The sequence below is a fragment of the Chlamydomonas reinhardtii genome, chromosome 6 (assembly GCF_000002595.2).
Source record: "Chlamydomonas reinhardtii strain CC-503 cw92 mt+ chromosome 6, whole genome shotgun sequence".
NCBI classification, from domain to species: Eukaryota; Viridiplantae; Chlorophyta; class Chlorophyceae; order Chlamydomonadales; family Chlamydomonadaceae; genus Chlamydomonas; species Chlamydomonas reinhardtii.
This window is the reverse complement of record NC_057009.1, coordinates 7,729,396-7,756,713: the sequence shown is the minus strand read 5'-3', so window position 1 is coordinate 7,756,713 and position 27,318 is coordinate 7,729,396. Positions and strand designations below refer to the sequence as shown.

Sequence of the window (27,318 nt, the reverse complement as noted above, 5' to 3'; positions counted from 1 at the left end):
TGCGCGCGCATCCAGCATTTCTTGTCAACACACTGATTTTCAAGCAGTTGATGCATTACAACCCTTGAAGCCGTGCATACTTATGAAATAGCGAAGTTGGACGCTCTGCGGCCTTGGGACGGGCCCGTCAGAGCCCGGTCTCTCGGCCAAGGCAATGCTTTCTCGTGCTGGAGCAGGCGCAGCAGACATGGCAAAAGGAATGGAGAGTACCAGTGAAGCAGCCGAGCCAGCTGCTGCCCAGGCAGAGCCTGCAGCCCCAATTCAGTCTGGCGCTTTGAGCACAGTCGCAGGCGTAAAGCCTCGGCGTGGTCCCTCGACAGTTTACCGTGGCCGGAGCGCGAAGAGCCGGGCCCATATACTTAGCCGGACCATCATCCTGCCTCGAGCGCTTGTGTATTGCGAGGAACCTCCCGGGTTTGCTGCACCATTAGCTGCAGAAGCTTCGCAAAGTCAGGAGACCTCGGCGCAGGCAGCTGGTGGGGGCCGAGAGGCCGCTGGGGCGCCCGCCGTGACTTTCGCGCCTGCGGCGTCCACTCCACCCGCGTCCAGCCCTGCAGCTGCCAATGCGGAGGCGCCGCCCGCAGCACCGCCGCAGCCACCTGCCCCAGCACCAGCGCCGGCCGCGCCGGCTGCTGCACGCGGTGCCGCGCCGGCACGCGTAGCCGCTGCAAACGCAGCTGCACTGGCCAAAACCCCGGCAGCCTCCGGTAGCCGGGGCAACGTAGCTGCCTCGGCCGCTGCGCAGTCAGCGTTGGGATCCGCAGCTGCAGCTGCCAAGTCGGCTTGCCCAGCGGCATCACTGGCTACCGCCACGCGTGCACAGATGCCGGCAGCCAGCCCCACAGGGGCCGCAGCGCCCGCGACCAGCCCGCCGCCCGCTGCGCCACTGCCCACGCCGTCCCCTCGCGCCACTCGGGCCTCCCTAACCGCTGCTGCAACCTCCCCCGCCAAGGGCACAGCCCAAACGCGTGGGGCGCGTGCAGCCTTAGCAAGGGTCGCAGCTGCCACGGGGCCTTCAGCACCACGTGCAGGCACACCTGCTGCTACTGCCGCTGCTGCTGCGGAGGTTCGAGCTGCTCGGCAGCGGCCGCAGCAGCTGGCTGACGCACAACCTGCGGCGTCCGCACAGGCCGCGGCGCCGTCATTGACACCCGCACGGACACCAGCAGCACCGCAGCGGCCGGTGCAGGTGTCGATGGCTCCCGCAAGCGCAGGCGCCAAGGCCGCTGCAAAAGCGCCTGCATTGGTGGCAGCAGAGCCTGTGGTGCAGGCCAGCAGCGGCGAAGCCGACGACGACGGGAGTTCGGGGTCGGGCTCGGGGTCGGATACGCTGGTGGTGGAGCTGTCAACTGCCAGCCCCCGGACGTCGCCGGAGGACCCCGCCCGCGCGGCACGGCTGCGGCAAGGTGCTGCGGCTGCGGGCGCCGCAGGGCTGCCGGCGGCCGCAGCTGCGACTTTGCCGATGGAGCAGGACGAGCAGGGGCTAGGAGTGGGTGCCAGTGGCTCGGGTGTAGCGGGCGACGCGGCGGAGGTTGGGGCAGCAGCGGCGGTGGGGCCTGCAGTCCCAGCAGGAGGGAAGCGCGCGCGGGAATGGGCTTCAGGAGAAGGCGGAAACGTCGAGGCTGGTGATGGACGGCGAGTGCTGCCACGCACGGATCAGAGCCACGCGCACGTGTCCAGCTGTGAGGATGGCGCCGCACCCGTCGCGGCTGGAAGTGACCAGGCGCAGCAGCAGGTAGACGACAGGGCACGCGCTGGGACTGGTACCGGCCACAATGAGCAGACGAAGGCACAGACCGCAGCGCAGCCGCCGCAGCTGCGAACGCTGAAGCGAGTGCACCTGGCGTTTTCGTCCGCCGCCGCCGCGGCGGCGCCGACGCCTGAAGCCGGCTGGGCGGCGGCGCAGGGCGAAGCGCACGCGCATGCTGCGCGAGGATGTGTGGACGGCACAGCAGCGGCACAAGCAGCAGCGGGACCGGCAGGCGGCACTCAAGGCGGCCTGGCACCGGCCCGACGCCCTATAGTCGCGGATCACGCGGGCCACCAGCCGGAACCGCCGGAGCCGCTGCAGGAGCCGCCCGCGCAGCCGGAGGCATATCAGCCTCAAGCATCGCAGCCGCCGCCCGGCCCAGCAGCGCAGCTGCCTAACAGTGTGCAGGCGCCCGGCGCCGCCTCCGACCTTCTGGGCCAGCTGCACACACTGCCGCCGCACATGCAGCAGTATGTGGTCTCCACGCTGGCGTCGCTGTCCTCGCAGCTGGACAACCTGCGCGCGCTCGTCGCCAGCCACCCGCACACGCATGTGGCTCAGCTTGGTAACTCGGCGCGCGCTACCTTGGTGCCGGGCTCAGCGCTGCTGGCTTCCGGCCTGACGGGCGGTCTGCCCCTTAGCCTGTTGGGCGGCTTGGGCCTCGCCGGCGGCGGCGGTCTGGCCGGCTGGCCGGGATCGGCTGCGGGTGCGGGGCTGGCGGCGGCTCGCTCAGGACTGGTGCGCTGGCCCAACACCGTCGGCCCCAGCAGCTCTATGGCATCGATCGACATGTTGGCAGCGGAGGCGCTGGTGGGGTTGGGGCTGGAGCAAGATGAGGTGGCGCCGGCGGCCGCGCCGGCCGCGGCTGCTGGCGCACGCGGCGCGGGGGCCGGAGGCTCGGCGGCCGCGGCCCGCGGCGCCCGGCTGGGCGGCATGGCGGTGCCTGAGAGCGGCTGGGAGGTCGAGGCGGCGATGTGGCCGCCGGCGCAGGAGCAGGCGGGCGGCAGCCGCGGCCCACCGGCCCACCAGCCGACACGCAGCTGCCGGTCGCTGCGGCACCTTGCAATGACGCTGCCTCCGGTGCAGGCGCAGGGGTTGCAGGCGGTGCCGGCGCAGCAGCAGCAGCAGCAAGGGCAAGCGGCGGCGCTGCGAAATGGGGCGCCGCTCTGCACGTCCGCCGAGCCCGGTGACGTGGCGCCAGATGGCGCCGCTGCCGCCACCGCAGCACCGGCAGTGGCAGCGGCGACTCCTGAGGCGGCCGCTGGTGCTGAGGGACCTCAGGGCGCCGAGCAGTGCGAGGTGTTTCAGAACGCACAAGCGAATGATGCCATAGCCAACGGTGTCAACGGCGCCAGCGGTGTCGGCATCGGCTCACGGGCCGCCGAGTCCATGCCGGGAACGGAGACGCGGGCGTCACCCGATGCTGCCGAGGCCGCGGGCAACCCCACCTCTGCGGATGCCGCGGCGAGATCGCACCTCGGCGCCCCTGCCACCGACGCCCCGGGACCGTCTGCTTTCGGGTCGCAGGAGAAGGAGGAAGAGGAGCAGGGCCTGGCGTGCCGTCGGCTTATGCCGTTGCTGTCGGGCCAGGCAGCGGCGCAGCGGGCGCTGCTGTCGCAGGCGGGTTTGACGCGGCCGACTGCCGCTGTGCTGCCGCGCAGGCGGACGCCCTACTGGGAGGGGCCGGCGGAGGAGCTGCCGCCGCTGGAGCGGGAGGCGGTGCGGGACCTCCTGCTGGGGAACGATGCTGACGCGGTGTCGCCGGGCGACCCGGAATCTCAGGACGCGGCAGAGGCGGGGGCCAGAGACGATGACCTGGAGGACGGCTCGGAGGTGGACGAAGAGGCGGAGGCGCAGCGGCGGGCGGCGGGCATCACAGCGGCCCGCGTCAGTGGCGTGGCGGAGGCGTCGCGGCGCAAGCGCCGCCGCGGCAGCAAGCCCGGGAGCGGGCTGCCGCTGCCGATCAAGGTGTATGTGGGGCGGCGGCCGGGGCCGGAGGACATCGGCAAGGAGCGGCCCTACGCGGAGGGCTATTTTGACCCCCAGGCCTACATGAGGCGGGAGCCGTGTGTGCTGCATGACGGCGAGATGCTGCTGCCCACCAAGTAAGGGCGCAGAGGCTGGCGGAAAGGGCGGGGCTGGAGGAGAGGGAGTTCCTGCGTGGAGGGAGGGGCAGGGCTCACGGATGTGGCAGCGGCGTTCGGGCCAACGGGGGTTTGTAGATACCAGCCCAAACCAAACCGAACCCAAGGGGGTATACCAGCCCAAACGAACCAAACCAAGCTGAACCATGGGGGGCGCTGCATAAATGCTGGCGGCCCGTGTGTTGTCATTGCGTTCTGCCCTTGACACCACTCGGGCCTGTATGCTTCGTGGTTTGCAGGTTTGAGAAGTTGGCGCGCAGCAAGCAGCGGTGGACGATTGGGGTCAAGGTAACTAGTGAATGAATGTGGGCGAGACAAATAGTTTCGCAGGTCCTGCACCATCGCCTAAAGCGTCATTTGCAACACAGCCATTCAGAGACTTCTCCTCTTTCCTCACATAGCTCGGCGCTCTGCCGACGACGCCCCCGGCGACGCCATGAGCTCGTCACCTGTACCATCGCCCTCACCGCCGCCACCGCCACCGCCGCCGCGCTCCCTATCGTACAGGTGTTGGAGACGTGCAAGCCCATCGGCGACTGGCTGCAGGAGCACGGCCTGCCGCTCACCCTGTTCGACCACAACAGCAACAGCGCAAAGGCGGTGCGTGGCGGCCGGACCCTATATTTTTGCATGGTGTGCGCGCATGACCGGATGCTGCAGGTCGCGTGTGATCGTGCGTTTGGCACAAGCATGTGGGGCCGGTGGCAGGCCGTGTCAGGCTATCATGTAACCCACCCGCCTAATGGTGTCACCGAGTAGAACCTTCACTCCACCACCTCCACCCACACAGATTGCGTTGGCCAAGAACCGCCAGGGCTCCTCCAAGAGCCGCAAGCCGACAGACGCCGAGCCGCGCGGGGCGAGCCGCGAGCCAGGCGAGCAGGCAGTCGCGGTCTCCGGCGGCGGCCAGTCCCCGGCCGGTGGCAGTGGGGGCGGCCAGTGCCCAGCTGGTGGCAATGGTGTTAGTGCAGCTGGCGCTGCGCCGCTGGCGGCACCGCCGCCCAGTGCCCTGCCCGGACAGCAGGCGGGCGGCACGTCAGCGGTTGCGGCAACTGCAGCCGGTACTGCACCAGAGGCTGCAGGGGCCTCAATCAGCCAGTTGGCTGCTGCCAGCACCGGGCTTGCACAGGCCACAGGGTCAACTCCTCAGGACGTGAGCGCACCCGGCGCCGAATTGCTGCAGCCACAGCCGCAGCTGGGCTGTGCGGGGCGGGTGACCTTTGCAGACCTGCTGCCACGGTCTGCCCGTGACCCGCGGTGCAGGCTGCCTGCGCACCCCGGCATGGGGTTTGAGCAGGCGCCTGGCTGGCTGCCCCCACACCCGCTGCAGGCGTCTGTGCCAGCACAGGCGCAGGCGCTGCAAGTCCAACAGCCGCATCCTTTCATGCAGGCGGTACCGCCGGCTGACATGCGTCTGCTGCAGCCTCCGGAGCCCCACCAGCATCCCCGCCAGCACCCCCAGCAGCAGCACCCGCAGCAGCAGCATTCCCAGCAGCAGCAGGGCACAGCGCAGGTGCAGCCGCTGGGGCCAGCGCCAGGCGTGCGGTCGCCCGGGCATGCGCTCAAGGTCCGCCGGCTGGTGGGCCTGCAGGGGCCGCCGGGCGGCGTCGCGCCCTGGGCTGACAGGGCGGCCCCGCTCCCGCCCCTGCCTCCGCCTGCAGTCACGGGGAAGAAGCGGGCACTGGAGAGTGCAGCCTTCTTGCCGACCCTCCCTGACTCACATGCCGCGGCAGCTGCGCCCGCACCGGCGCCGCACCTGTCCCCATTGCGGTCGCCGGCGCCTGGCTCCGCCGCTGCCGGCGGCTTGGGAGGGCAGGGCAGCCGGCGGGACGGCGCGACGCACTCGCCGCGCAGCTCGGCGCAGCCCTCGCGGCCGCCGCCAGTGCAGCAACGGAACCCTGACGTGCCGCGCTCCGCTCTCCTGGTGCAGCTGAAGCAGGCGGGCCAGGGCGAGTGGCCGCCCAAAATCCCGCCCGCCCCGAGGCCGCAGCCGGTCCGACCGGGCGTGAAGTGAAGGGCAGGCCTTGGCACCGCGCGGGGCGTCACTGCCGCTGTCGCTAGCGGCCAACAGCAGTACAAGTGGTCGTGGTGGCAGCACAGCCCAAGTTTTGGCTTTGGTTCGACTGTGTAGAGCTCGCACTCGTATCAGTGCTGTACAATAATGCCAGAGGAGATAGAGCTAGAGAGTTTTACCCGCTGTAATCCGTCGGTCGGTGGCAACTTCATGCGAGGGGAGTTTCAGCTAAACTGAGCACAAAGGAGCGCCGGTAGCAGTGTCTTCGAGTCCTAGCTGACGTGCAGGCGACAGTTTGATGAAGTAAGCGGTTAGGGTCATGCAGGATGCCAGGTGGATATGAAGAGGGATGCTGCGGAGGATGGGGGCGGCACCAGGCGCGCGTCTCCAGACACGTGATCCCAATTTGCAGTGGGCGGTCCTGTAGGGTGCACCCCGCTGCGCGTTTCGAGCTCGCAATAGGGTGCAGTTGTGATGCAGTATCACAGGCAGATTGCTACAGGAGCATGATTGTTTGCAGGTGCACACAGCGACGAAAGGAAGATGGGGCGCCAGGCAGGTTAGTGGCAGTTGCAGGCGATGCAGCAGGCAGGCGTAGCAGTGTCCCCAGGTGATGCCGTACCGCTTGCAGTTCGGCCTTAAATTTATGGAACTCATTGGAGGGTATTGCTACGTGCAATACGGAAGCCATACTTGTTGTAAGTGCATAGGCTGGTATAGGTGGGCACAGGAGCTGCTTAGGCGGGCAGCTTGAGTGGCCGTGTGCGTGCGTGTCTAGGCGCCAACAGGGCGCAGTGTGCAGATGCCGACTGGAGACGTGTGTGCAGTAGGCAGTCGATGGATACGTACGTGTGTGCAGAGTAGTATAGGAATCAGGGTGGTGAGACGCGAAACGACGCCGCCTGGCGATGAAGCTTAGATTGCATTGGCTACAAGAGGGACCTGTTGACGCGGGTCGCGAGCGATATCTGCTCTGGACCTCGAGGGCGTGCTACCTGCAACGCCGATGACCCACTCTAGGAGCTTATGCAGGTGCGGCGAGAGCAGACAGAGACGCCAGATCGCATTAAGTGCAGGCACGTGCAGGCGCGCATGGAGCGGTGCAGTGGAGTTGCGCTGGGTCGCACCTGCAATGGGTTGCAGGTCATACAGGATTGAAGGCTAGTTATGACTGTACGCACAAGCCGCTGCGGCCCAGCAGCTGAGACCCATGCAAGCGGACGGATGCAATGGTGTCGGCCCATCCGAGGGCGGGGCCAAGCCCTCAAGGCGGCTGCACAATGCAGCCCAGTGCCAGCACCGCACCGCAGTCCTCTTGATCTTCCACAAGGACGCTTTGCAGAGGCGCCACACATACCGTAGCCTAGCTCACGACGCATGGCTTCGCGGTTCGAGGAGGGCGAGGGCCCGCCCCAGCCGCCCGAGTGCGGTAAGCCGTGCCTATTGCATAGCTCAGCGTAGCGCTCGCAAGACGTGCAAAACGCGAGCTGCACAGCACTGTACTTGAAATGGGGCCGTCATAACCGACCCTAGCGCATTTGCAGCAACGTAACCTTGGGCCTGCCCTCAACCATGGTCTTTGGCTCCTTGCCTCCCTGTTGCCTGCCTGGCCTGCAGCCAACTGCGGTGCGGTGGAGAACCTGCTGCGCTGCAGCCGCTGCCGCACGGAGTGGTTCTGCTCCCTGTCCTGCCACAAGGTTAGTCTTGAAGCATCTTCTTGAAAAGGAGCGGGCAGGCGGGACCTGAGGTGTGAGCGTGTGGGGGTCCGGGCAAAGGCCAAGGGGGGCCCGGGAAGGTGCGAGGCACTCCGCCGTCCCCTCGCTGACACACGCACCCACACGCATCACACCGCCACGATCCCAGCGCACTGTGCCGCGCCCTCCTGCCACGCCACGCTCTCCTGCCCCACACGCAAGCACAGTCATACTGGCCTTTTCACCGGCAGCACTGTCGCCGGAACGAGTTCGCTGACGCGGTGGAGGAGGGCGGCGGCGACGCGCGCTTCGCGGCCTGGCTGCGGCGACACGGCAAGCAGGCAGTCATTGGAGACGGTGAGGGCGGCGGGCCTGGGCCGGGCCCTAGGCCGGCCCGCAAGTCCGGGTGTGCCTGGGGCTGCTCATATCTTCTAGAGCTTGGTCTGCAGGCTCTGCACTGCCGCATGCATGCCCCCATCAGTCTACGGCTCCATCTGACTCCATAGCCATGCGGCGAGTGCCGTAACACATACTGTTTGTTTTGCCCCTTCACGTGCCTGTTCCCACACCGCCACATGCGCCACAATTGTGTGCCATCTGTTGGGTTCCGGGAATTAGATGCACCCTACGGGACTTTGCCAACCTGCCTTACCACTGTCCCATCGCACACACCGCCACACACGCCACACGCGCCACACGCGCCTTGCAGCTGAGGTGGACCGGTTGGAGCGGGCGGGCCGGGCGGTGCTGGGCCCGGGGCGGGAGGAGGTCATGGACGGCATGTACGGCAGGCTGGAGCCCAGGCCGCAGCGTGAGTACCGCACAGTAGGTGTGGGAATGTACGTGGAATGTTTGAAGCACGGTCTGGTGGCCGCGTCCAAGTAGGGCCGTGCCTGGGAAAAGGCAACCCAGAGCGGCCTGCACATCGTTCTCAGCAGCGTCGCTCTTTTGCGGGCCAGCCTGGTCGTTTTCGCACAACTCGACACCTCACCCGCATGGCCGCATGGCCGCACCCCACAGCGCCCAAGTACTCCCTGGAAGAGCGGCAGCGGGTGGCGGAGCGCGAGCGGCGTGAGGCCCGGCAGGTGGGCGCGGCCACCCGGGCACTCCGCAACATGACCGCGCAAGCACGGGTGCAGCCCGCCGATGTGTGTTGCCGACCCGAAGCGCAACGGTTCTCGGGGTGGATGCGGGCAGGCAGTGCCCTTAGGAGCGAGGCACACAGCCGGCTGCCTGTGATCTCGCGTTGTTGTTCTTGCGCTGTCACGCTGGCGCCGCCAGGCTCGGCTGATGAGTCGCCAGGACGCGGCGTGGGCGGCGGCGGTGCAGACCATTGCGCCCGGTATGGGCATGGAGTGCAGCAGGTGGGCACGCCCAGGGAGCCTGCCAGTCTGGGGAATGCTGGCAAACAGTCAAGGTCACTCACTGGGGACAATGATCCACCTGCCCTGCCTCCTTTTGTCACTGGCACAAATAACCCCTCGCCCATGCACACGCGCTGCTGTCTTGACACTGCAGGTACTCCTGGACACAGAACCAGGTAACACCGTGGGTGTTGCACCGCACAGCGCTCTGTTCATATGCATAATCCCTTTCCCATTTACTTCCTGACACACACACACACACACACACACACACACACGCGCAATCCCTTTAAACTGGATACATCGCTGCACCAGTCGCACGTGTACGTGTACGCCCGCCTACTGGAGCGGGGCGACAGCTGGGGCGGCGGCGGCGGCGGCGCCTCCCGCCTGCGTGTGCACCTCACACCCGAGCGGCTCTCCGTGTCGCTTGTGCACGCCGGCGGTGGCGGCGGTGGCGGCAGCAAAATGCCTGGTAGCCAGCCGTTGCCACTTCCGGCGGCGGCAGGCGGTGACGGCGGCGCTGGCGGTCCCCGGACAGGTCCCCTGGCTGAGGCCGGCTCCTTCCGGGACGACGAGGATGATGAGCGGGTGGAGGAGGAGGAGGCGGAGGTACTGTTTGGCGGGCGGCTGTTTGCGGCGGTCAAGGCGGAGCTGAGCACCTGGTTCGTGGGTGAGTGCCTGCATGCGGCCGGCCGGCAGGGGCCTGAGGGGCTCTGTACCCAAGCGCGTACAGTGCTGTGTAGCAATACGGTACTGCGTGCCGCCTCTTAACACAGAACAACAGAGACGATGCTTCAACACCTACCTTATCCCTGTTCCCTTCCGCGCCGCTCTTCCTGGACCGCTGTACCTGCACATTCCCGCCGCTCCCACTCAGTCCACAGCAACCGCCCCAGCCCCGGCCCCCGCCCGCCTGCCTCCGCAGACGACGGGGTGTTGACGGTGAGCCTGCTGAAGCGCTGCCGCCGCGGGCACTACGCCACCGGCACCACCAACGCCAACACGTGGTGGCGCAGTGTGTGGGCGGCTGCCGACTGCCCGCCCGGCGAGGCCCTGACGCAGGCACACCCGCCCACCACCTACTACTGGTGGGGCTACTTGGGAGCGAGTGAGGGACAGAAGAGTCGGGGTGGGCTCTTCTTTCTGGGTCATTGGTTGTATGTGGGATACGAGCAGGGATTGGCAATGGACGCGTGCGCAATGCAAGAAGCCAGGCAGCGGCGCGAGCGGCTTAGCGAAACGAGCGGGTGTTCGTGCCCACAGCCCCCCACACGCACCCGGAACATATATCTCCCCGGGCACGTACCCTTACGCACGTACGGCGCAGCACGATGCCGTCACTGCAATTCGGAGAGAGGCCATGTCGTGCCTCCGCCCCAACAGGTCGGAGTATGAGGAGGCAGACCTGCCGGAGGAGGGGCACCTGCCCCCGGCCCTGCCGTCACCACCGGCGCCGGCGACGTGGTACCAGAAGCGGCAGCAGCACCGCCCCGCTGCAGCGGCACTGCCGGCGCAGATGCTCAGTGAGCAGCAGCATATGGACGTGGAGATGGAGGCAGCGGCTGAGGCAGAGCAGAAGGCAGCGTCGCGGTGGCGCGGCGGGAAGCCGGTCGGGCGAGGTCAGGGAAAGCTGGAGCCCAGCCACGTCGTGACTGCCCTGGCGGCTGGGGGTGCAGACGGCTAGGCGGTTGAGTGAGTGATCAAAGCCCAGATGGGAGGCCAGGTGGCAGGGAGTAGCAGAACCCCTGGGTGCGTGGCTAAGAAAGGGCGACTCAGTGCCCCACAGTTAACCCCCACGTCTCGCAAGGTAGGATGGTGAGGAAGGAGGCTCACGTGTTCTACTACAGTGTCCTGTTCTCGTGGAGACGATTACATCGCCTGGGAGAACCTAGGGGAGGGGACCGCCCTCAGCAGTGGCTTGAAAGTAAAAGCATGCGCGAAGTGATGAGCCTGCCATGTTAGCCGCACTACTCAAGTCCGTATGGGAGCACATGGGAGCATAGGAACATGATTGTACCCCTTGCAAGGGGTTAGGACGCTATTTCCATTTGTGGCGCTGCTGGGCCGTTGGGAGGGTGGGCAGCTGTGTGTGTGGGGGGGGGGGGGCGGCACGGGGGAAGGGGAAGTTATGCCACTGCGGCGCCGCAGCCGGCGGCATGCGTGCCGCATCAGGGCCGCTGCCGATGCCATCAGGTATCTGTGACGCCGACATTCTCGTAACTGCACCACTTGTGCACTATGCCAACGTCCATCACCCGGTGACAGGCCAGCGCTAGCAACACGGTGATGGGGTTTGAACTGCGACTTTACCGGGGACAGGCTCTAGCGCTATGCAGGAGCCTCAGTCGCGATTCTTCAGTTCTTGTCTAATAATGTATCATGCGGCAGGCTGGGGGGCGGAATGCCCGAAGTCATTGAGGACCACGCGACTCGGGTGCAGCTGGGACGCAAACGAGCTAGTTGCTGGCATCGCGGCCCGAGTGGTCCGTCCGAGTGACACCCCGCGACTCTAGGTTCCGCCGCGACTCTAGGTTTCGCCGTGCTGGGCGGAAAGGGGTTTGCCGAGGTGAGTGCATTTTGAAGTTTAGCTTGCCTGCTGGCAAACGCATATCATATCATGCGACTGTATACCATTGGAGCAACCCTACCTACATTCTTTCAGCTGTAGTGCATCGCACCGCGAGCTCGCGGACTCTAGACCGAGGCAAGTGAAACTACTAGCGTCTGGGTTGTGCGGGCCGCGCTGTACAGCTGTCCATGCACTCAGTGCTGGAACCGTTTGAACGGGTAGAGGTTGAAGAAGGTAGCCGCAGAAGGAAATCCGCAGCCACCTTCCGCGTAACTGTGATCCAGGATCCAGCTCGCCGGCTCTTCGGGTCTTCATGAGCTCGCCGAAAAGCTCGCTCAGTCAAACTCAACCATTTGGGGCTAGTGTAATATCCTCATCGGACTTGCCGAAAGCTCAGGCAGTGCAGCGCTCGAACAGTCATGTCGCGCGCAATTCAATAGTTGTGCACCGCGGCGTGATTCATGGCATCGACCAATACAAACTAGTATACAGAGCGTAGCGAGCTAGCTTGCGCCAATAAAACGTGCCTCGAGCGGGTCGTTGCAGCGCGGTTGCCAACATGCTCGGCGCCGACGCTTCGCCCGACGAGTGGGATGATACAGTGGCCATTGTAAGTCCTGGGGCTGCTGTATCATACCATGCGCCCGTTTGGTCGACGCCTAGACGCCAGAGGAACACGCTGCTTGGCCTTGTCGCTGCTGAGAAACGACCGCACTTGGCTGGTCGCCCGGGTTCGCGGCCCACCTCTCCAGCTCTCCAGCATAAGAACAGGAAGAAATAGCATCCAAACACCGCGATTGATGAGAATGCTGCAAACCGCCCGCCTTCGGCGAAGGGTTCGGACCCCTAGCCCGTGCCCCTCGTCGGTCCTCCCCTGATCGTCATCTCCCGTCCTGCCCCTCTTGACCGCAGTATTGCCTGGCCTTCGGTCTACAGTTCGGGTTCCAAACTTTCACAGCTCGCAAGGTAGGCATGCGACGGGGTCTGCTGCGAGAACACTTGCACCTCGAAGCCCACACCCTCCACAGCACCTTGTACACATCTCACTCGCTCGTGCCCCCATGTGCGACTGCAGGTTCCCGGTGGCCAGGCAGGGGACGCCGCGTTCTTCCCTTCCACCACCTTCATTGCCACACGCGGCCTGACCGCCGCCCTGCGCGATGTTGCCAGCCGCACCACCACCACGGGTGAGCTCACCTCGCCCACCCCACCTCCCATCACTACCACGCGCTCCGCGTGCTGCTCCCGATTTCCCCATCTCGTCCCAACTACCTCTCTCATCACCTTCCCTCTCTTCCCATCCGCCAAACACACCACCCACTCCACATGCCACGCAGCCGCGCCGTCCACGCCTGCCCACCTGGCGGGTCTGGCGGCGGCCGCACGCGAGCTACACGCCACCATCTTTGCGCCCTACGCCACATGGCTACGGGCCGCCAGGCTGCGGCGGCCGCCGGGCCCCGGGCGCCAGCACCTGCACGGTGGCAGTGCGGCGGGCGCGGCGCCGGATGCCGACAGCCTGCATGTGGAGCTGGCGGTAGGTGCGGTGGCGGAGGGTGGAATTGAGGGAAGGGGGGGGGGGAATGCGGGAAGAGGCTGGGGCAGGCTGGGGTGGGGGTGCCTGGGGGGCTGAGGGTGGATGGCCGTGTGAAGGGTTTGATGATTGATGCAACGTTATGGTCTTGAGCGTGAGTGACTGACAAGGGCGCAATCGCTCGCCTGGCGCGCACCCGCACAGGACCTCGCCATGTACTGGCTGATCTACGCGGAGGCCGCCAACCTGCGCCACACGCCCGAGATGGTGTGGTTCATCTTCTTCTGTGCGCAGCGGAGCTGGCAGGCCATGCAGGTCCGTGCGTGAGCCCGTGCGTGCGTCACTGCAGGCCCGCATGAAAGCCAGCAGCTTTGGCTACTGTCCATACAGGACATAGCAGCATTCCTCTAAGCGTACCGACTGGCGCAAACATTCCTTGATGTAAATCTCCGCAACTTTACCCGTCGTGTTCGTTCCATACCAGGGCCACAGCAAAACCAAATCCCAACAACCCCACCGCCGCCGCCACCGTACAGGTACTCAACCATTTGAAGCTGCATCGTGACGCGCTGACGGCGCTGGCGGCACAGCCCTGGCTCGCAGCCCACGGCTCCGGTCTTCCGGCCGCCCTCAAGTCCCTACACGCAGCCTACCGCCGCTTCCTCGCCGGCGGCGCAGCCGCCGCGCCTGGCGGCGGCCCCGGCGGCCTCATGTCCGAGGCGACGCTCACGCTGCCATACGGCTCAGTCACAACCGCCGCCGCGGCAACTGCCACGACGGCTGGCGGCGGCGACGCCGAGTCGGAGCGGGCGTCCGTGCGGGTTACCGTTTTGGCGGACGGCAGCGTGTCCATGCCGTACAACCCTGCGAGCGCCGCCACGCCCAAGAAGGTGGGGATGATGGAAACGATGGAGGTCACGGACGTGGACGCAACTGATGACCACGCGGCGCCGTCGGGATCCGGAGCTGGATCCAGCCCGTCAGATGACATCCGTGATGCCCGCAGCCGTCGCCGCATGGGCACCGAGTCACCATCGCTGCCCCTGCCGCCCAGCACTCTCAATGGCGTCGGCAGTGGCAAGGCCGCCTCCGCCTCGGCTATAGCATTCACTGCCAACAGCAGCGTTGCCAACAGCCATGCTACTGCCACAGCAGAGAAGACCTTCGTGGGCGGCCACAGCCTGGCCCTGTCCTACCCCCACCCGGCCGCCGTTGCTACTGCCGCCGGCGGCCAGCGCCACAGCGCGTTCGCTGCTTCTGCCGCCGGCGCCGCGGCCTCCAGTGAGATCCACGCCGCGGGCGCTACAGCCGCACACGCCTTCGCTACAGCCAGCCGCCTCACGCCCATGGCCAGCACGCCCACCGCCCCCATGTGGGACCCCCGGGTCGCGCCCGCCGACTACCGCGAGCTGCTACTGCGCATCTGCCCCAACCAGGCGGCTGTAGCAGCAGCCCTGGCCGCCTCCGGCTGCGGCGGCGCCGCCGCGGCTGGCGGCACTCCCGCCGCTGGCAGCTCCGCCGCCGGCCCGGCGGCGGACCCGACCAAGCGCGGCGGCGCGGGTGCCTGTTTCTTCCTGGAGCGGGTAGTCCAGCCACTGTTCCTGTTCCTGTCGGAGCAGGTCTTCGAGCTGGGACAGGCGCGGCGGCAGGGGCTGGAGAGCGCCGTGCGCATCGGTGAGGGCGCCGCCGAGCTTCACAACAATTCATATCTCAATGTCCATGGATGGGTTTAATGGTGGACAGAATACTAGTTAATAGTTTAAAAATCGGGGTCAAACGCTAGTCGTATACGCGTGTGCGTCGTCGCAGGTTACGATGATGTGTCCGAGTCCATGGCGCACCCCAAGGTGGTGGCGGCGGCGCTGGCGGCTCTGCCCTGGGCCAACACCATCGTGTCTGACGCGCGCGCCGCCGGCTTCGAGCGCGTGGACCGCCGCACCGCCTCCATGGGCGGCGCGGCCGGCGGCGGCGCGGGCGCCAGCACGCACATGCCGCGCGCCGCCATCCACGACGAGGAGCTGTTCTGGTCGCGGTTGCTTAAGCTCGGTGAGCGAGGCTTTACGACTGTCTAACTTATTCAGTAAATTTCACATCAGCTATATGGGAACCCATCTGGAGTTGATCCCTGATGTAAGCATGCTCAACTCCTTTGACCGAGCTCCATTTTGCTGACCTACGCCGGCTCATCATGTATGACTCGCAGGTGACCTGACCCCGCACGCGGCGTCTGCTCGCATTCCCTGGATGGGTGACATGGCGCACTACCGCCCGCAGCTGCTTAAACTCATCACCGGCATTGGCGCATCGGACGCCAACGCAACGCCGACGGCCGTGGCCACAGCTGCGAACGACAGCAACGTGCGGCAGCGGGAGCGGTGGGAGCAGCAGGCGCGGCGGCACCAGCGGCGGCAGCAGCGGCGCTACGGCACCGAGAGTGGCGCGACAAGCGACAGTGACGCCGGCGGCCGCTCTGAGGCGGGGAGCGATGTGGAGGCGCCAGCGCTGACCTCGGCGCAAGCCAGCCAGGTGTGTGTGTGCGCCCGTCCATGCTTACGCACATGCACTTTGCACGCATCGTGGATCCCGGGTGCGCACGTGCTATCTAGTCAGTTGACCATGGTCCAGTTCAGGATATTATTCCGGCTTGCCCACCTGCCGCTGCTCTCCTCCCCGCCCAGGCCGCCGCCGCGGCGCAGGCGGTGTCCCCCGAGGCCGCCGCCGAGCTGAGCTCGCTGCGCGGCGCCAACGCCGCCGCCGATTGGTGGGCGCGGCACGTGCTGCGCAAGACGTTTGTGGAGCACCGAAGTCTGGCCATGCCGCTGCTGGCCTTTGCGCGCGTGTACCAGTTCCAGCTGCTGTGGTTCTACGTGCTGGCCGTCTGGGTGAGTGGACGGTTGATTGCCCCCAAATACGTACACTGCATGACCTGCTGGCACACACCACTGACACGGTATTCGTCCGCCGCAGTCCTGGGCCGACCCCGCGGAGCTCATGGCCTGGATCGCCTCCTCCGCGGCGCTGCACTGGGGCTTCAACTGCCTGCTGTGGAGCGCGCAGGCAGTGCTGTCCACCGGCGCCGCCATGAAGCGGACCGGCACCGTCATCCCCTTCTACGCCTCCAAGCAGGGTGCGCGCATACGTGTGTGTTATTTCCATCATGTGTGCGCATGTGTGTATGGGAGCTATCCGGCTAAGTTGTCGTTTTGGGCCAGCGGCCGTCGGTCAAGCCGATTGATGTTTGTGGTGTTGCCATGATTGCCCCGAATGCAGGCAAGCCGCAGCGCGGCAGCGGCCCCGCCGCGCCCTCCAGCGGGCACGGGCTGCTGTGGTGGGTGGTGCAGGTGTGGCTGCTGGCGCTGTGCTGGGGCGCGCTGGGCGCGGGGCTGTACATCGCCTACATCGTGTGGCCCAAGCACGACCTGTACGGGCTGCAGGTGCGGCAGCTGCGACCCATGAAACCGTGAAGCAGCTGTTGAGCACGGCAGGCACGTGCGTGGTGTGTGATGTGCCTGCAACCCAGGTAGCCCTAGGCCTGCCTCACCACACTGCACGACCTGCCCTCGCTGCGCGTCAGTTGCAACTGACTGCGTTCCCCTCTTCCCCACCTGCTCCCACACACCACGCGTGTTCCCCAACTGCCACAGTGCTACCCGCTGCTTTGGTCTCGCTCCTGCTACTGGTGGATCGCGGTGGTGTACTGGGGCGTGATCGTGTTGTACGAGCTGGTCTACCGCCAGCTCAACCTGGGCGGTTACGCACGTGCCCACATCTACGACAGCCTGCTCCGCCTGGTGCCCGGCGGCGGCACCGCCTCCGCCGCCTCCGCTGCCTCTCCAATGTACGACCCCGGCACCTTCCTGCGCACCGGGCTCCCCTACCTGCTGGGCAACACGGCGCTGTGGGGCGCGGCGCTGGGGCTGAAGTTCGCGATCGACTGGTTTGTGCTGGTGAGGCCGGCCGGGAAGCAGCTGGCGGAGATCATGAGCACCAACCTGCTGGCGTGGAGCTTCTACATCCCCTGGGGCTGGTGGCCGGAGGGCTGGCCGCGCAACTACACCGTCGACATGGACCCATGCATGGCGGCGGCGCTGGTGCGTGTGTGTGTGTGTGACTAGCGATCGCCAGGTTGTGCGGGCATTCACCCGATTGCACAAGCTGGTATCTACAACAAGCGACTGGATACGGAGCACTGTGCAAGTGTCAAATGTCCAAACTGCCCCACACCTTGCTGATCTGTTGGCACTGCCTGCTGCACAAACAGGTGATTGTGCTGTTCCTGCTGTCCATGGTCAGCAGCAGCGTCAGCTACAGCGTGGCGTGCGCCGTGCTGGGGGCGCTGCAGGGCGTGCGGCAGGGGCTGGGCGCCATCCGGCACTGGGTGCACATCCGCGCCGGCTTCCACCGCGTGCAGGTGGCCATGCGCCGCAAGCTGCTGGTGGCGGCGGGGTGAGTGCGGGCAGCGGAACAGGGTTGAGGGCTTGGGGGAGGACGGGAACCGACGGTGACTATTGTTACTATTCCTTACTGTGACGTTTGCGTTGAGCGTTAGAGGCAGGGTGACGGTGCGTGTGCGTGCGTGGTCGGTGAATGGGTTTGGTCACATTGCAGCTTACCTGGTTTATTGCTGCTACGCTCCGCAGTGCCGAGCCGCGCAAGATGGAGAGCCGCTCCTTCGCCTACCGCACCGCGCGCACCTTCTTCAAGAGCCTGGGGGCGCTGCTGCTGCTGCCCTTCACCTGTGTGCTGGCGCTGCTGCGCTGGGCGCGCTGCCTGCCGCCGCCGCGTGACGACAAGCCCAAGAGCTGGGAGCAGCGCGAGGTGGGGCCCCACGCAATGCATTGCCGCCTAGCTTGCGCATCAGCACCACGAGTGCCCTTTCCGCTCTCTCCACGTACTGCCTTTTTAGCCCTTACCGTTTACACCCGTGTTTGCTTTCCGCGCGCCACAGGAGACGTTGTCTCTGACGGCGCCATTCTGGAACGCCGTGGTTCGCTCCATGCGCGGCCGCGACCTGCTGTCCAACCGCGAGGCCGAGGCGCTGTCCTTCGTGGCCGTCAGCCTCAGCCCCGCGTCCATGATGGCCACGTGGCGCCGCAACGGATCCGTAGGTGAGTTTGCTGTGCTAGTGTTCCTTTTGCGTCGGCTTTAGCACGAACGTACGGTTTACGGTCCCTGCTGCTGGTTTCTGGCTCTTGCTCAAACCAAAGGTCTACCTCTGAGGATAATACTCCCCGTACGCTGTTGTCCGCACTCACACTTTCAGGCGCCGCCGGCACTGCCACTATGCGCCAGTCGGCGGGCGCCGCCGAGGGCGCCGCCGCCCGCGGCCCGCGCGAGACCTACCTGCCCCCCGTGGCTGTGTACGTGGCGCAAATCCCAGCCATGGTCATCACCGGCTCCGCCACCGCCGAGCAACTGGAGGCCCTTCAGGAGGCCTACCTCTACCTGCTGCACATGCTGGTGGCCGTCGGCGCCATCCCGCGCTCCGCGCCGCCGGCGGCTGGAGCCGTTGACCCGGCGGCCGACGCCGCCGCCGCGGCCGCCGCCGACGCAGCGGCGCACGTGTGCCCCGACCTCCACAAAGATAACTTCCACCCCGACAAGTTCATCCACATGCCCACGCGTGCCGGCAGCCACAAGCGGCTAGTGGCGCGGCGCGAGCTGCTGGGCGCGGTGGTGGCGCTGGTGCGCGCCCTGGGCGACACGGGCAAGGTGTACAAGGACACGGCGGCGGCGGCGGCTCAGGCGCTGGGGGCGCCGGGCGGCGGCGGCGGCGGCAAGGCCGGTGCCAACGCGCTGGCGGCCCGCGGCCGGGCCATCGAGAAGCTGTGCATGGCGCTGCATGCCGTGGCGCGGTGCATGACGCAGGTGCGTGTGTGTTGGTGTGTGTATGTGTGTGCGTGTGTGTGTGTGTGTGCATGCGTGTTACCTGTGTATCTGAGACGGTTGGGCTGATGCGGATCGTGGCCTGACCCGCTCCGTCCCGCCGCCCTGTCATGTGCAGATGCACGACCTGCCCTGGAGCGTGGGCGTGATCGCCAACCGCGTGGTGGTGCGCCAGCACTACCATCAGCCGGCGGTGCGGGCGGCGCTGGACCGCGGCTTCGCGGCTCTGGTGGCGGTCAGCCGCAACAACGCCACCGCCTGGGGTGCGCAGCACCTGCCCACCTACGAGGACTTTGCCAAGGTGCGTCGTTTGCTTGCAGTAGCTTCGTCTTGAAAGGACGACAAGTTTCATTTTATAGCCCCAGCATCGTCCAAGATCATAACCCACCGGCCATTCCCGCAAACTCGCGCTTCACGCATTCTCATGTGCTCACACACAATACACAACAAACACGCAGGTGGCGGGCTGGCTGCTCGCCATCCTGCGCCCCAGCGACGAGGGCACCGCGCCCTCCAACGCGGAGGCCCTGGCCCTGCTCGCCGACTTCTGTGCGGGCCTCCTCCACCCCGAGCTCCCCACGCCGCCCCGCGTGGAGGCCATGCGCTCCGTCTCAACCCTCATCCCGCACTACCAGGAGACGGTGCTGTACGCGCTCTCGAGCGCCGACGCGCGCCGCGTGCTGGAGCGCGCGGCGGCGAGCAGCGCTGGCGGCAGTGGCGGCGGCTCGGTTGGCGGCACGGCGCAGCGGAACGGCGCGGTGGCTTCCACCCTGCCCGCGCTGGAGGGCAACCTGGCGGAGGACGAGGTGCTGTTCAAGAAGTGAGTTATCTCTTTTCCTTAAAGTTTTTTTCATTAGTGACAGGTTTGTACTACGCTGCACTTGCAACAGCGCTCATTGCACATACGGTTACGGCTGGATTGCGCAGCACACCCGCCTCCCTGCTGCTGCTGACACGCACGTGTTCCGCCGCCCCTCGCACAGCGACGACGGCGCCCCCAGCGAGCTGCTGCAATACCTGGTCAGCGAGTTCCCCGACGAGTTCCGGAACCTGCTGGAGCGCTGCAAGGGCCTGGTGCCGCTGGGCAAGGGCGAGGCGCCCTACGTGCTGGTGGGTCGGCAGGGGGACGGGTGCAGATAGCGCACGTGTGTGCGTGGGGGTGGGGCCTGTGCCTGCTTGGTGAAAGGTGCCGTGTTTGTGTGTGCTTGGGGACGGCATATGGCACACCCAAGCCCTTCCATGGCTCATTGTCACTCCCCTGAACTCCACCTCTCCTCCACTGCCTCTCGCACCCCTCAGGAGGACTTCCTGCCCTTCGGCCGCCTGTACGCGCACCGCGCGCAGCTGCTGCTGTGGGCCTCCTTCCGCGGGCAGGTGCTGGCACGAACCGTGGACGGCATGTGCATGTACGGCACCGCGCTGGCCATGCAGGCGGTGCAGGACGCCATGATGGCGCCGCCGTCGCCGTCCAAGGGCGGCGCGGCTGGCGGCGGCGGCGGCGAGGGGCGGCTGCGGCTGTCGGGCGTGCAGAAGCTTATGGTCCGCGGCATCATGCGGGTGCGTGTGTGCTGTGCTGCGCTGTCTTAGCTGGCTTTGCCGCTTGCTCCTGCTGTCTCGCCCTGCTAGTCATTGACTACGCGAAATCCGCATGATGGCCATTAATTGCAACGCTCCAGCGAGCTTCGCAACAATTTTCAACCCATCCACCCACCCACCATGCCCACCCGCAGGACACCAGCCTGGGTGTGGAGGAGGTGGTGGCGCAGCTGCAGGACGTTGTGCCGGGCCTGGGCCCCCTGCTGGAGCGCAAGTACGGCCTGGTGGTGTCCAGCCAGGTCTACGCCAAAATGGCGGGAGCCGCCAGCCTGGCCGACCGCTGGCGCGCGCACGGCATCCGACTGCTGGCCACACGCTACCCGCTCCTGCGCGTGGCATACCTGGAGGCGGACGGCGAGCCGCTGACGCTGTTCAAGGCGCCCGACTTCACCTACAGAGTCACGCACCAGGCCTCGGTGCTGGTGCGCGCGGTGCCGGTGCAGGACGAGCTCGAGCAGCGCCGCGTCGCGCGCGCGGAGCGCGCCGCCGCCGCCGCGGCGGCGGCGGCCGCCGCCGCCACCGAGTACGGCACTGGCATGATGGCGATGATGGGCGGTGGCGGTGGCGGCAGTATGTACGGCGGCTCCGCTGCCGTACCGCCGGTGGCGGGCGGGAACAGCCCCGCGGCGACGGGCGTGACGCTCACGTCGGGCTCGTGGCTTCAGCAGTCGCCGATGGCGGCGGGCGGCGGTGCGGCGGCCGCCGCTGCTGCCGTCATTGCCAGCCTGGAGACCTGCAGCATCCTCGACGGCACGCCGCGCGGCGCCAGCAGTGACGGCGAGGACTCGGACGATGACGGCGGCGCTGACGGCGCCACCTCCCACGGCGACGACGGCGCCGGCGCCGCGCTGCGGCTGTGGCGGCGCCGCCACACGCTCAAGCATCTGGATGCTGCGGAGCTTGAGGTCCTGTTCAGGCAGCAGCTTCCGGTCAACTACTACGACACCTCTGCCTCCGGCGTGGGCGTGATCCTGGGAGAGGGCAAGCCCGAGAACCAGAACACGGCCATTGCCTACTGCACAGGCGTGGTCCTGCAGACCATTGACATGAACCAGGACAACAGCCTGGCACAGGCGTTCAAGCTGCGCAATGCGACACGCGAGTTCGAGCCGCTGGGCCCCGGCAAGCAGCAGCAGCAGGTGGCGATTGTGGGCTACCCCGAATGGATCTTCTCCTACCGCTGCGGCCTGCTGGTGAGAGGAGTGGGCACACATGGCAGCTGTGCTGCTGCTGTCACTGTGGTGGGAAACCTGCTTCAGCCGCTTTAACTGCCAACTGCTCCCAGGGTTGTTTAACTTACGCTGCCGCTGCCCCACGCACCGCCTACCCCCAGGCTGACCTGGCTGCGGCCACGGAGCGCACCTTCGGCACCCAGATCCAACGTGTCATGGCCTACCCCAGCGCCGTGCGGTGTCACTACGGCCACCCCGACCTGTGGAACAAGCTGTTCAGCATGACACGTGGCGGCATCTCCAAGGTGAGCCGCGTGTGTGTTTGTGTGTTTGTGTGTATGTGCACGCTCAACCGCCAGCTCGTGTGCGCGTGCGATGGCCCTGCCCGCACTTTCACCCTCAACCGCACCGCGATCCATGATCTTCATCAGCCGCACGATCACCCACACCCGCACCACCGCCACCGCTATCGCCACAGGCCAACGCGGCGCAGCACGTGAGCGAGGACGTGTTCGGCGGCTACAACGCGCTCAAGCGGGGCGGGCTGTCCAAGTACGTCAGCTACATCAGTGTGGGCAAGGGCCGAGACATGGGGCTGGACTCCATCCTGGGCTTCGAGGCCAAGGTAAGCGCGAGCAAGGTCGTCCGCGGTCGGCTCATGTGCATGGGACCATTCCCGTGCCCACCCCCCTTCCAAGGTGTGCACGCGTGCCTGTGTGGCTGATACAACACCACATGCTGAAGACTCCGCTGTGCCAAGCCGCCTCTTTGCTCACTGTCATCCCACCGCCGCCGCCGCCGCTCCACCCGCAACACAACCCGCAGATCTCCAAGGGCTGCGCGGAGCAGCTGATGAGCCGCGACGTGCGCTTCCTGGGCGCCCACACCGACTTCTTCCGCTCGCTGTCGCTGTACGCCACCGGCCCCGGCCACTTCATCAACACGTGGCTCACGGTGCAGACCATCCAGCTCGGCGTGTGGGTGCAGCTGCTGCTGCTGCTGGGCGGCGTGGGCGCGCAGGGCGGCAGGTGCGCGACCGACTCTTTTGACTGCCTGCATGTGTGCTTGTGCGTGTGCGTGCAGGCGATGATGCCTGGGGTTCATGCCGTATTTCCTCCCATGCTTATCCCGCTCCGTCAATCTCTGACTCCCAAGCCATAACCGCCCCCCTCCCCCCCACACACCTTCACCACGCACGCAGCCTGGCGGCCGCCCTGGGCGCTGTACAGATCCTGCAGCTGGGCACCCTGCCGCTGCTGGGCTACCTGTTCAACCTGTGGCTGGAGGCGGGGCTGGCCACCGCGCTGGCCACACTGTTCCGACAGTTCATTGCCGGAGGTGAGCGCGTGCGTGCGTGGGTGCATGCGTGCAGTGAGGGAGGGCGCTCGGCGGCAGGCGGTGCGCGCGTATGCGGCGACAATACATGCGGCTAGGTAGTCGCCTGCTCGCTCATGAGTATGTATGAACAGTTTTGCCGCGGGGTCGGCGTGTGTGTGTGTGTGTGTGTGTGTGTGTGTTTGTGTGTGTTTGTGTCGGGGCTCTTGACACGGAGCTGTGCACTGACGATGACCTGCAAACGCACACACATATATGCAGGCCTGCTTTTCCACATCTTCCGCTCCGCCACCTCGGCCTTCCACCTGGGTCGCGCCACACTGTTCGGGGGCGCCGCCTACATCGCCACCGGCCGCGGCTTCAGCCTGCGCCGCAAGACCTTCACGCAGGTGCGTGCGCTTGCCGGCTCCGCACTTGCCAGCCTCGCCCACACACACGGAACTGCATCCCATAGGGGGCACGCGGGTGGCTCGAACTCCCCTGTCAAACCTCTCCCCCTGACTTTGCTCATGCCCATGCCCACGCCCGCCCTCGCACAGGTGTTTGTAAACTACGGCCGCAGCCACATGTATCTGGGCATGGATGTGTTGATCATGGTCATCCTGATCCTGGTGGTTGGCAACAACAGCGGCAGCAGCCTGTCCATACCCGCCGCCGCCATGTGGAGTCCGCTGCTGGTGGCGGCGGCGCTGCTGGCCGGGCCCTTCTGGTTCACGCCCTTCTTCTTCCGCCTCAGCCAGGTATGTGTGTGTGTGTGTGTGTGTGTATGTGTGTGCGTGTGTGTGTGTGTGTGTGTGTGTGTGTTGGCGTATGCGCGAGAGGGGCTGCTGTGTTGTGCGGGCTAGGGGCACACACGGCGGGATGGGAGCAGGGCGCTCACAGCGTGACTGGCACGTGTCGTCGGGATGCTGGGTCACACCACAAAATCTGTATGCATGTCTTGAACTGGACTCTATGCATGCGCACCCCTCACACAAACACACACACACACACACACACACACACACACATATACGCCGACAGGTGCTGCGCGACACGCGCGAGTTCCGGGCCTGGGTGGCGGGCAGCGCGGCGCGCGGCGTGCCCGAGGGCTGGGCGGAGTGGAACGCCAACCAGCTGTCGGCGCTGCGCAACGACGCCGGCGTACAGGTGCCGCGCTACCGCTTCTACAGCACCCTGGCCATCGTTCTGCCCAGGTGCGCCTTTGCACTCATCCTCCTCACCCTTCACACATCGCCTGCGCCTCAGTAGTCATGCCTGGAACTCTCACCTCCTAACAGTCTAACCGCCTGACATCCTGCTGACCTCCCGCCTGCCCAACTCACCACGCACGCACCACCAACAGGGCCGCCCTCACGTCACTGTCCGCCATCGCGGCCGTCACCGGCGCGCACTTCAACGCGCCGCCCGTGCCCGACCTGCTCTGGGTGCTGGGCGGCTCTGTGTTCTTTTGGGCGCTGCTGTGGCTGTGGGCCACCACCCGCCGCTCCTACACCGCCTCGGGCCTGGCGCAGCGCTGGCGCTGGGCCAAGGGCCTGGTCCAACTGACGGCGGTTGCGGCGCTGTGCTTCCTCGCCGCCATCTGTATCTTCATGACGCAGCGCGGCCTGCGCTTCAGCGGTGTGCTCATCACGCTGTACGCCAACTACCAGGTCGCGCAGCTGCTGGTGGCGGTGGCGGTGTCCTGGTTCCCCAAGACCATGGCGGCGCGGCGGCTGGCCAACGCCGCGTTCCGGCAGGCTGACGTGGCGCTGGGCACCGCGCTGGCGGCTGTTCTGGTCGTGATCTGCTTCATCGGAGAGATTGGTCTGGTCATGGTTGACAAAGTCCAGACCCTGGTCCAGTTCAACGACCGCTACAGCCATGCCCAGGCCGCCCGCCCGTACGCCGGCGACGACGACCCGGCGGCGGCGGCGGTCCGTGGCGATGGCGGCGGCGGCGGCCTTGTGGCCGCCGCCGCGGCGGCGCTGCGCCGCCGCATTCCCAGTCACCAGGCCTTCCCGCTATTGTCCGGTGCCGGCGCGCCGCCGAGCGGTGGCGGTGGCGGCGGCGCCGCCGCCGGCGCGAGCGGTGTGCCGCCTGGCTCCGGCTGGGTGAGCCCCGCCTTTGGCGCGGGCGCCGGCGGCGGCCGTGGAAACAACGGCGGCGGCAACACGCCCGTGGTCGCGTACGGCAGTACGAACGTGGGCGGCCTATTGGCGGCGGTGCAGCGCTCCCCCTCATCTGCGGCCCTCATGTCGGCGGGAGGCGGCAGTGGCTATCCCGCACAGCCCCTGCCCCTGCCGCCGCCGCCGGCCATGCCCGCGGCGGTGTCGGCGCTGCGTGTGCCGGGCACGGCGGAGAGCAGCGGCGCCGCCACACCCACCTTCTCAGCTCCTATGCCGGCCGCGCCTGCTCAGGCACAGCCGCAGGCTCAGGCCTCCCGCCTGGGACCCTCGCGCCAGACGTCCATCAACGCATCTGGCGGCCCGTCTTCCAAGGACCTGTCCTGGGGCAGCAGTGGAGCGCTGTCGCGTCCCATTGACCTTTCACGCGCCCCCACCTCTTCCACCGTGGTAGGCGGCGGCCCCTCCCGCACCGTCTCCGGCAACGTTGCCGTCAGCTCCGCCGTTCCTCCGCTGAGCACCGAGAACCAGCGCTACCCCGCCGCCACCACCGGCAGCCTCGCGAGCGCCAACAGTGCCAACAGCGCTGTCAACATCGGCTCGGTCACGTCGCCCTCGGCCTCTACTGTGGTGATGGCGGCACACAACCGGCTGCCGCCGGCGGAGGACTGGCAGGCGGTGGCCAACGCGGCGGCAGAGGCGGCGCTGGCCCGCGGGGCCATGTTCACACCTACCGCCACCTTCTCCGCCAACATCAACAGCAACAGCAGTAATGGCGGCAGCAACGGCGGTGGCAACAACGCCGGTGTGCGCAGCAGCCTGCGGTCGTCGACCGGCTCGCAGGCAGCGGCTGGGCCGCCGCTGGCGGCGGCGATGGTTTCGGCCCCGGCCGGGGGCGGCGGCACTTTGGAGCTCGGGCTGCCGCAGCCGGCCTGGGGCTCTCGCCCCACCAGCGGCACCAACAGCACCAGCAGCGCCGCCAGGGCCGCTGCCGCCGGTGCTGCTGTCGCGCCTCGCGTCAGCGGCAGCGGCAGCGGCGCCACCATCCTGGACAACGTGCTGATGCCGCCTGCCGGCGGCTCGGATAGCTCGAACCGTTTGAGCCCCATGCGCGCACGCCAGACGCCCCGGGCGGTGCTGCCCGCCATTGCGCCGCCACCTCCTCATGCTGCCCTGGCTGCGGCGCCGCCGTCGAATCTGCCCGCCATTCGTGTGTCCCCGCGCCGCCGCATCAGCGGCAGTGGCAGCGGCAGCAACAGCTTTGCCGCGCCGCCGGCGGTGGCGGATGGGCCCTTGTCGGGCTGGGTACAGCCCCGCACGATGCCGTATGACGGCAACAGCACTGGCGGCAGCAGCAGCAGCGCTGCGCCTGCAGCGCGTCGGTAAACTAGTTAGCTAGCAGCTTCCATGCAGTAAGGAGGGCTGCAGGTCCCCATGCAACACGGGCGGCCGTATATGGATTCGAGCGATTCTTATGACGCAGCGTGCTGGCTGGATAGATTCTTGGCGGGCGGGGCGCCTTTGATCATTTATGCTGACGTGACCAATGTTGATTACTGGATGCGACTTGGAACGTCAGCGCGCCGCAGAGGTTGTGAGGACTGCCACACGTGATTATGGATGTGACATACCGTAGTTGAACATGCGAGCCGAGGGATGCGCTGGTTGGCAAGCAGCTGCTCGCACGCAACAGATAAATGTAGACAGCAGCTGCTTCGCCGTAAGCGGTTCCGTGAAGATTGCTCGCTGTGATTAACTTTCAATAGCGCCGTGCACCGTACATGCAGCATGTGTGAGTGGCACCAAGGACATTCCGCACTTGATTGATTAACTCTCTCTTTCTTTCACCTAGCGTCTTCCTCCATTTAAAATTAGTTGTCTGCGGTTGTGTGCCCAGGTGATGGCAGCGGGTGACGAGTAGGGAGTGACGGGAAGAGCGGCTCAGACTTTCCCCGTGTCAAGTGACGGGAAGAGTGGCTCAGGGTTTTCCAGTGCGTGTCACCATCGCCATGTGCTAATGTGAGCTGCGGACATGCTGCGTGCATGCCCTCTATAGAACCGAGGAGACCCATCACGGTCTGGCACTGTAACCATCAAGTGATAAGCATGGCGGAATGCCGGAGTCAGTGAATCTCGAGCTCCGGCCGGGCCG

The 27,318-nt window shown here is 66.6% G+C and overlaps 3 protein-coding genes across 3 annotated transcripts; all 3 read left to right on the top strand.

The window, feature by feature from the left end:
• Nucleotides 1-17: 17 nt before the first annotated feature.
• CHLRE_06g302150v5 (uncharacterized protein) lies at nt 18-7,153 on the top strand. The gene is made up of 4 exons (XM_043063627.1): nt 18-3,855; nt 4,134-4,182; nt 4,402-4,494; nt 4,685-7,153. The coding sequence occupies exons 1-4, from the start codon at nt 188-190 to the stop codon at nt 5,906-5,908; spliced, it is 5,034 nt and encodes a 1,677-aa protein (XP_042924333.1). The 5' UTR covers nt 18-187; the 3' UTR covers nt 5,909-7,153.
• Nucleotides 7,154-7,227: 74 nt separating this feature from the next.
• CHLRE_06g302100v5 (uncharacterized protein) lies at nt 7,228-11,793 on the top strand. The gene is made up of 10 exons (XM_043063626.1): nt 7,228-7,337; nt 7,526-7,605; nt 7,830-7,959; nt 8,312-8,413; nt 8,623-8,687; nt 8,884-8,966; nt 9,121-9,142; nt 9,282-9,639; nt 9,895-10,057; nt 10,353-11,793. Exons 1-10 carry the CDS (start codon nt 7,286-7,288, stop codon nt 10,651-10,653), a joined length of 1,356 nt encoding a protein of 451 aa, XP_042924332.1. The 5' UTR covers nt 7,228-7,285; the 3' UTR covers nt 10,654-11,793.
• Nucleotides 11,794-11,847: 54 nt separating this feature from the next.
• CHLRE_06g302050v5 (uncharacterized protein) lies at nt 11,848-27,268 on the top strand. Its single transcript, XM_043063625.1, has 29 exons — nt 11,848-12,148; nt 12,451-12,504; nt 12,614-12,725; nt 12,876-13,075; nt 13,277-13,387; nt 13,609-14,746; nt 14,882-15,118; nt 15,276-15,598; nt 15,751-15,954; nt 16,040-16,199; nt 16,343-16,506; nt 16,717-17,163; nt 17,334-17,518; nt 17,713-17,890; nt 18,021-18,180; nt 18,336-18,940; nt 19,077-19,259; nt 19,417-19,778; nt 19,942-20,068; nt 20,258-20,515; nt 20,689-21,747; nt 21,888-22,031; nt 22,205-22,351; nt 22,552-22,754; nt 22,928-23,064; nt 23,323-23,450; nt 23,601-23,801; nt 24,085-24,257; nt 24,407-27,268. The coding sequence occupies exons 1-29, from the start codon at nt 12,098-12,100 to the stop codon at nt 26,550-26,552; spliced, it is 9,597 nt and encodes a 3,198-aa protein (XP_042924331.1). The 5' UTR covers nt 11,848-12,097; the 3' UTR covers nt 26,553-27,268.
• Nucleotides 27,269-27,318: the final 50 nt, after the last annotated feature.